Source organism: Trichechus manatus, unplaced genomic scaffold (genome assembly GCF_000243295.1).
Source record: "Trichechus manatus latirostris isolate Lorelei unplaced genomic scaffold, TriManLat1.0 scaffold00045, whole genome shotgun sequence".
Classification (NCBI taxonomy): Eukaryota; Metazoa; Chordata; class Mammalia; order Sirenia; family Trichechidae; genus Trichechus; species Trichechus manatus.
Genome location: NW_004443981.1, coordinates 17,642,636 through 17,651,124, shown reverse-complemented (window position 1 = coordinate 17,651,124; position 8,489 = coordinate 17,642,636). Strand labels below are relative to the sequence as shown.

The following is an 8,489-nucleotide window of genomic DNA, read 5'->3' as shown; positions in this document are numbered from 1 at the left end:
GGCATTGGGCAGACGGTGCCTGCCAAGGCCTGGGCTGCAGTGCTCCCAGAAGGCTGCGGCGGGCATTGGGCAGACGGTGCCTGTTGAGGCCCAGGCTGCTGCACTGGTGTCGCTGGGTAAGGCACTGAGTTCTGGTGCCCAGTGGCCCTTCGGCAGCACATCCTGTCCGCGGCTGGGCGAGGCGACCCTGGTCTCTCATATGGCTTTGGGCTGGGGCCTGGGGCCTGTTGGGGAAGAGGACATTGTCAGGAGCAGCCTGACCTGCCCCACTGCCCTGCCCGCATGTTTGCGGCGCTGTTCGGGCAGGACGCTTGCCTGGGGGAAGGTGCCCGACGACCCCAGGGCTGTTCCTGTCCAGGCTGGCCTTGTAAGACCTGGCAAGGTGTGGCAGCAGCTCCCTCAGGGTGGGGGATGCCCATGGTCCCCTCCCTCCGTTGCAGGCCTGCTCGCTTGCTAAGCTCATGGCCCCGTGTCACCCTTACCCTGGAGCTCCACAGCGCTCCGCTCTGCCTGGCTCCCGCAGATTTGGGGAGGGGTCCATTGCTCCCACCACTCCCTTGGGCTCAGTCCTTCTTGCTCTTCCCACACCCCAGCACTAAGGGCACCACGGCACTGTCCCCACAGCTGCCCAGATGGCCCCAGGCCCTTCCCACCGGCCCTGCTGCCCCGGCTGGCCCGCTGTCCCACATAGCCCAGGCACCCGCGCTCAGCCAGTCCACCCGAAATGCCCCACCCTCATGCCACCCCGGTGTGTCCAAGCAGGCTCAGGTTTGAGAAGCACCACTCCTTAGAGATGGGCAAGAAAGCACAATGACCCAAAGTCACCCCAAAGAGGGACTTCAATACTATCCCTGTGAAGGGGCCGGAAATGGTCAGGGTGGGTGGGGGTAGCAAGTCCTTGGAGAGCTGGGAACAACGGCTGTGCCGAGGACGGGCTGTGCCCGATGGACAGTGCGGCGTCAACCTAGGGCACCGGGAAGCCAGCCAGAGAGCGCCCCGCTTGTCCCACCTGAGACCACATAGGCCTGAGATGAATGTCCACAGCAATGGACAGTACACACACTGCCAGGGTCGGGTGACCCACTAAGTAAGGTACACACGGGCTGACCTGTGCTTACTAATCTGTAGTGAACAATTTCACATGGGTTTCACCACATCAAAGATGTGAAATCGTTCACTACAGACTAGTAAGCACAAATAAGCCTGTGCTTGCCTTGCTAATTGGGCCATCCACCCGTTAGGAACTGTAAAATCTGAAAAGAGACTTTGATTCTGTAGAAAGGTGCTGTGGGGTTGGGAGAGAGACAGATGCCAGCATACCTAGAAACAGTCTTTGATGTGGTAAAAAAAAAAAAAAAAAGTGAAATTCGTTCACTACAGATGATCTGGTAAGCAAGGTAAGCATCGTGCTTACCCTGCCTATTGGATAATCCACCCTGCACACTGTGGGTGAACGCAGAACTGCTGCTAAGAACAGCTGAAAGGGGAGCAGGCGACACTCACAGAGGGAGGAGGGCACAGAAGACCACCGTTCCGCACCCACCTCGCTAGCGGGCAGGAGCACCCACCGACGACTTCTTCATCACACGGCAGGAAAAGCACTGGCTCAGACAGAAATCCTGCAAACGCCCCCAAGCCTGTGATCACGCGATCAAAGTTAGCACTGCTAACTACAAGGGCGCCCAGGCCCCCGCGTGGGCTCTCGGGGGACACAGGTCCCCCGACACAACTCCTGCCCAAACGCTCAACCTGGACTCCAGCCGGAGGAAGTGACTGGACAACCCAAATGAAGTCGTCTTCAAAATGTCCACATCTGTCTTGAGCACTGTGCTCTTTCCGAGAATTATCTGTGCGCGATCAAATCCACAACAGCGACTTGAGAGACGAAGTGAGAAGCTAGGGGCAGTGAGCTTGGGTGATGAAAACGAAGAGAACGGGTGTGACCACCGTCACTAACTGTACACGTAGACACTGTTCAACTGGTGTCTGTTCTGTAGTGAATGTTTTCACCAAAAATTAAAATAAAAAGATCTATCCAGAGGAAAAGAGTCCATGTCATAAAGACAAAAAGAGGCTGGGGACTGTTGTGGAACAAGGGAGACCAATGAGACGTGACGGCTACCTGCCGTGTGTGATCCTGGGTAGGATCTCGGGTCAAAGCAACAATTATTAAAGACAGTACTGGGGCAGCTGGGGGGCATTAGCCCGGGACGTGTATTGGAAGAAGGAGTGTTATCAATGTGGAATTTCCTGGATGTGCTCACCGCCTGAGGTTACCCAGGAGAACCGCCTCCGTCCCGGGACATAAAGCCAAACCCACTGCTGTGGAGTCGATTCGGACTCATGGTGACCCCACGGGTGTCAGAGTATGCTCCACAGGGTTTTCAATGGCTGCTTTTTGGAAGCAGATTGCCAGGCATTTCTTCCGAGGTGCCTCTAGGTGCACTCAAACCTCCAACCTTAAGGTTAGCAGCCAACGGTGTTAACCGTTTGCACCACCCAGGGACACCTGTTCTTAGGAGATTCCTGCTGACGGATTGAGGGCTGAAGCGTCGTGATGTCTAGGCAAAGCGCTTCAGCGAGCGGGAGACAGGGAGAGACAGGAAGACATGTGAAAAGTTAACTGCTGAGTCAGGGTGGAGGGCAGGTGGGGCTTGTCGTGATCCTGCACATTCCCAGGGAAAAGGGGGGCTGGGACCTTCCTCCTGCCCTCAGCCACCCAGGATGGCGCAGCTGGGAAGAGGGGTGGGAGGAGAGGGGCGGGGGCAGAGGGCTGAGACCAAGCTGGCCACCCCAGGAGCAGAGCACAGAATGGCACTAAACAGGTCTATCTCCCCACAGCAGTGACGGACATGGCCCCAGCCCCTCGGTCCTTAGACTGCACGGCCTGCCCCGATGAGCCGCAGGGGAGCAGGGCTGCCAGGTCAAACCCGGTCCCTCAGGAAAATGCCAGCACTTTCGAGAAAGCGTGTGCTAGCGTTTTGCACCACGGAGCCCGGCTTGGAACAACTCTAGCAGCAACCCTGAGCTGAGGGTGAGCTGTGTCTGCGCCGTGGGCACCCAGCGTCCCGATGCTCACTCGTGGCATTTCCACGGGGCTCCTGGTGGGCAGGGCCTCCGGCACTGGGGGGCAGATGCCACTCCCACACAGGCCAGGGGGGCGCCAGCCCAACTGCGCTTCTCTGGCCCATGTCCATGACCCCACACTGCCCTGCCCTTAGGCAGGGGTACCAGCCACCCGCTGTCCCCGGAAGCCTTACCTAAACAGACCCCTCACGTCCCTGACCCTGCCTCGTGGGAGAGGAGACCTGTTCCAGCCCTCAGAGGGGCTGCGGCCTGTGTGTCCCTGGCAGCGTCTGCCCTCTGTACCTTGCTTGTCCCTCACAGGCCCCTGGGGACCTGCATGGCTAGCACCAGGGTGGAGAAGGGTGGGGTGGGACCCAGGAAGTGTCCACCCCCAGAAGCAGAGGCAGTAAAGCTGGAGGGTTAGCCAAACCCTGGTTAGGGCTGCGGATGCCACACCCAACAGGAGCAACCTCAGCCTGTCCCGCCAGCCTGAGGGCGAGTTGTCCAGAAGCCTCCCACCCCACTGTGCCCCTGGAGGCCCCAGCCCTGCCTGCCCTCCCCCAGGCCATCGGCCTGGCCGGCCAGCTCTGAGGTTGCGTCTTGCCACGGTGGAGAAGACCAGGTAAGCGAGACTGGACTACCAGGCCTGTCCAGAGAGGGGGAAGGCTAAGGTGAGTCCCACCACCAGCCACCGGAGAAGAGACGTGTACGGACTTGCCCAGGCAGGCCGGACAGAAGCTGGGGTTAGTGTCCAGGAGGGGATGGCCACCATGGCTCTGTCACCACTGTTAGTGCACCTGGAGCCTGGGCTGCATACGTACCTCACTGCAGCTCACAGAATCTTTCTTTTTTATTATCGTCAGAATCAGGGTCAAGCTCTGCTTTCAAATGAGAGAAACGCACTCAATGGCTGGCCACACGCAGGCGGCCCTGGACTCGGAGGGGTGGGCTGGCCGTGGCAGGGGCCACAGGGGACGCTGGGCAGAAACGCAGCCATGTGGCCCAGGGACCTGGCACCCAGAGGACCCCCCTGCCGCTCCCTGGCTCGAGAGCGGGAATTAGTGGGTTAAGGTGCAGCGGGTCCGCAGTGCCTCTCCCCCGCCACAGGATGCCCTGTTGCGTGCACCCTACTGCCTCCTCTCCTGCAGGACCAGGGGATGTGTCCCCGTCACCCATCTCTTGCCTGGTGCCGATCAGGTCTGCAGTGCGTGTGGGGGAGAGGCAGGACCTGACGGCCGGTGTGGGGAGGCAGGCGCCTGGCGGCACACGCCCCCAGCCCTGGTGACGCGCCCACCCGGCACCTTCTACTCTGGAAGGAAGCCCTCATACCTTCCTGACTCCTTGACGGACGCTTCTTCCTTCTCCTGCCTGTCCCCTTGGCGCTCCGGGCCCGGGTCCTTGGCAGGCTGCCGGATCCCGAGGAGTCAGTCACTGCCTCCTCGGAGAAAGACCTGTCCAGCGAGGTGTCCAGTGCAGACTCTGGGGCCACGTCCTCCTCGTCCCCTCCCCTGCTGGGGCCTACAGCGGGGCAGCGGGTGCTGGGTGTGAGGGTGTTGGCATCACCTGGCCCCTCACCGGTGCTGTCGGGCTCGGCCTGGCAGGCGCCCTGCAGAGCTGTGGGCTCTGCAATCCCTTGACCTGAATCTGTGGCACTAAGGGGCTTGTCGCTGGAGAACTTGAGGGGCTTCAGGGCCTGAGTGTCCCCCAGTGCCACCGGCAAGGGCCCTGCAGAGGGCTGTGGGCTCCGGGGATCCTCCGTGGCCAGGGAATCGCTGGCATCCATGTACCAGGAAGAACGCCGCTCCGGGGGCTCAGGACTGCCCACCTCCCCCGTGGGCTGCGGGTGAGGTGGGGTGGCGTCCACGAGGTCCCAGCCCCGGGGCTCGCCGATCACTGCAGAGGCAAGGTCCAGCTCCGAAGTGGGGCAGCTAGGGCCTCCCGTGGGTTTACTGGTGGCCGCTGTGGATGGAAGGACAAGTCAAGGGAAGGCAGGGGCCTTGCGCCGCACCTCTCCAGGCCATCCTCTGCTGCGGATGTCCCGGAGTCAGAAGTGAGGCTCTGGCTGGCTGCTGCCTAATTCTGCCAGCCCCACAGAGGCCCCTCCTCCAGAAGCCCTCCTGGTGGCTTAGTCTCGTCGGACTCCTTGGAGTTCCCTGTCTCAGGCCCTGGTGGCCTTGAGCATGCGTTCCTGCAGTGTAGGATCGGGCCTCAACATTGAGGTTTGTGCACAGCACAGGAAGGCAGGAGACACTGCAGCCAAGGAGGGGGTGGCGCCCACCCTGCCCCACGCCTGAGGCTTCTCTCTGAGCTGCTGGGTCACCCTAGAACAGCTCTCTCTTCCCTTCTGCTGCAGCACACAGCCTCCTCCGCAGACAGTCCTCTGTCCCCATGCACACGCGGCCAGCACACACAAGGCCGGCACACACGTGGCCAGAATACACGCAGCTGGCATACACGCAGTTGGCACACACAACGCTGGCGCACACAAGACTGGTGCACACACAGCCAGCACACATGCGGCCGGCACACACGCACCGCTCTCTGCTGCAGCCAGCATCTCAGGGCCAGGGATAGCAGGCGGTGTGGTCAGGGAGGGCTCCCTGGAGGAAGGGGGAGGCTCTGGGCCAGCAAGGATGGTGGTAAGAGGGTCTCACCAGGCTTCCGGTCCCTTGTGGAGTCTGCTGCAGCCTTGCCGCCCCCTTCTATGTCCGCCCGGCCGCGAACCGTCTTCCGAAGCTGGAAGCCTTTCCTGATGTCAGCCAGCAGGGCGTCGATAACGCACACCTCCTCCTGCCGCCCGGTGCCTGTCCTGACTGAGAAGACCTGAGACACTCAGGGACACCCCTCACAGGGTCCCCAGAGCCCGCCTGGTGGCCCCAAGAAGAAGGATCCCTGGAAGGGACATAGCTGACTCCGGGGCAGAACCAGGGGATGGGGCCATTGGGGGTGGTGTGAGACCTGCGGGAGGGAGGAGACGGGCCGGGAAGTCTCTGACCCCCTACCCAGTGTCTGCCTCTGCCCCTCTCAAGTCCTGCTGTACTCACTAGGCTTCCCGTCCTCGCCCCGAGGCCTCTGAGCCTCCTCCTCTGCCAGCTGCTTCTTCCTTCTCTCCGCCTTGGCCGCCTGCTCCTTCCGGTCCTTGTTCTCCTGCAAGCGGGAGGAGAGTGGGGAGGTCGGGCGGAAGCAGACAGGGAGCTTGCGTCACCCAGCCCAGTGTCCTCAGTGCTGCCACTGGGGGTGCTGGGCAGGAGGGTGGGGGCCCTTGGTACCAAGGGCAACTTTCGCCTGAGCACGGGGGCTGGGGACCCAGCTGGGACTGCTGCTGGGGGTGGGGAGCCTAAGACCCATCCTGGGAGAGGGCCCTGGGACCCGCCCCGGCCGCCCCCGGCCCCACCCACTGGCCGCGTGAGCCCACCTTCAGGGCGCGGATGAAGAGGTCTCGGAAAGTCTTCATGGTACTTAGCGTGTCCTCCAGGGACAGCTGCTGCGTGTCCTCACACAGGTAGTTGGCCAGTTCTAGCTTCTTCTGCTCGATGGCTTCAAACACCTCATCCAGAGCCCGGCAGGCCACGATGCTAGCCTGAAGGCACGGGGCAGTCACAGCCCTGTGTCGACCTTGCAATGGGCACCCCCAACTACCCAGGAGACATCAAGGCTGGATCCCCAGGGTGAGGCTCACACCCCGCTTCCCCTGCTTGCAGGAGCAAGAGCCACAGGTGGTGGCCCTGTGCCCCATCACACACAACTGGGGTGCTGTGGCCCCCCAGGATAAGGCAGAGGTCCTAAGCCACAGGAACCTCCTTCAGGGCCCCCTGGGTGCACTGCCACTCGCCCTGGCTCTGGCTAACTCCTGGGCTGACGAAAAATTGGACACTGGAGGCCCCGTCCCTGGCTCCCCTCTTCCCCACACTAGGCCCCGCCCTTCTGCTTGCCTGCAGGCGCTGGGCGTACTGCTCCTGAACCTCAGCTATGGAGGCCGACACCTTCTGCTCTGTCTCCAGAAGCTTCTTCAGGTTGGCGCTGGCCTCCGAGCGGATGATCTCAAGGTTGATCCTGGAAGGCAGCAGCAGGCGGGTGGGATCAGGAAGCAGGAACGTCCAGGCTGGCAGGGACGGCCAGGTACCCCTTACTCCTCACACCCATAGAAGGCCCGGGGACCCTCCGAGCACATAACCACTGGCTTCCAGAAACTGCATCAGAGACCCCATGGCGTGAAAGGGCATTGAATGCCTCACAGTGGGTGCTGTCAATCAGTGTTAGAATGGTGATCCCAAAGGCCCGGCACCGCTCCTGCTTGGCCCTCCCGAGGCTCTGTGGCCCATGCCCCCATGCATGGCGCCCGGGAGGTGTTGGTGCTGGGGCTCAGACGGGCCTGGGCCCCCCGGAGCTGCCCCTTCAGGGCCGTGCGATCCTAGGAACGTGACCCACTTCTCTGGCCCTAGTTTTCTGTCTGTAAAACGGCCTGCTTCCTTGCAGATCGCCACGAGGACTGAGGCTGTGAAGAGGGTGGGTCAGGCTGGCTCCCAGTGCGCCCACCTGTCTCCCGGCGCGCTAAGTCTCCCCAAGGTCTATCCCACAGGGAACATGCAGGGGCTCCGTGGGCCTGGGTTGGGCTGCAGCCCTGAGACTCAGCCTGGCCGCCCCTCACCGGCCTGGGGAGCCGAGGAGGCAGGGCTGTTGGGGCTGGTCCAGCGCCTACCCTGCTGCCTGGGCGACCTGCTCCAGGTCCTGGGGCAGCTGCAGGAGATCCGGGTGGCTCCGCTCCACCTCCTAGAACAACGTCTCCATTGAGGCTTCACCAGCCCTGGGGGTGCCTGAGCTCGCCCTCATCTACCCTGTGGGCCTCAAACTCCTTCTCTGGGATCTGCCCATGACGTCCTGACTTTTCTTAGCGTCTGACTCCACCCGCCTGGAGCTGATAGCAGAACCAAGTGTCCTGGGAGAGTGGGCAGAGCCGAGTGGGCGCTGCGGAGAGACCGCAGGCACACGGCAGAGTCCTGGGCGGGGAGACGGAGTGCGGCCGGGGTGGAGGGGGCCCGCGAAGGAAGGCAGGGACAGGCAGAGGAGGGTTTATCAGGGAGGTCTCGGGGCCGCGGAGGGTCCTTCAGGGGTGCCCTCCAGGGTGGAGTCCTGCTGTGCGGGTCTCCCGCTCCGTCCACCTCCAGTACCTAGTGTAACAGCCTCCCCCCAAGCCCTGCCCACCATGCCAGGCCCCGCCCACCTCCAGTACCTGGTGCAGCAGCCTGCCAAGCCCCGCCCACCTCCAGTACCTGGTGCAGCAGCCTGCCCCGCCCCGCTCACCGCGCCCGGCCCCGCCCACCTCCAGTACCTGGTGCAGCAGCATGCCTGGCCCCGCCCACCTCCAGTACCTGTTGCAGCAGCCTTCCCAGCCTCGCCCACCGTGCCCGGCCCCGCCCACCTCC

The 8,489-nt window shown here is 62.6% G+C and overlaps 1 protein-coding gene across 1 annotated transcript in view; it reads right to left on the bottom strand.

The window, feature by feature from the left end:
- Positions 1–3,888: 3,888 nt before the first annotated feature.
- INF2 (inverted formin 2) overlaps positions 3,889–8,489 on the bottom strand; it is a 13,601-nt gene continuing 9,000 nt past the window's right edge. Inside the window, exons 16-22 of the mRNA XM_004376755.1 lie at positions 7,766–7,836; positions 6,999–7,119; positions 6,482–6,646; positions 6,111–6,213; positions 5,721–5,879; positions 4,396–5,025; positions 3,889–3,944 (exon numbers count right to left, since the gene is read on the bottom strand). Coding sequence (XP_004376812.1) covers positions 3,889–3,944; positions 4,396–5,025; positions 5,721–5,879; positions 6,111–6,213; positions 6,482–6,646; positions 6,999–7,119; positions 7,766–7,836 — 1,305 coding nt within the window. The remainder of the gene's footprint in view (positions 3,945–4,395; positions 5,026–5,720; positions 5,880–6,110; positions 6,214–6,481; positions 6,647–6,998; positions 7,120–7,765; positions 7,837–8,489) is intronic.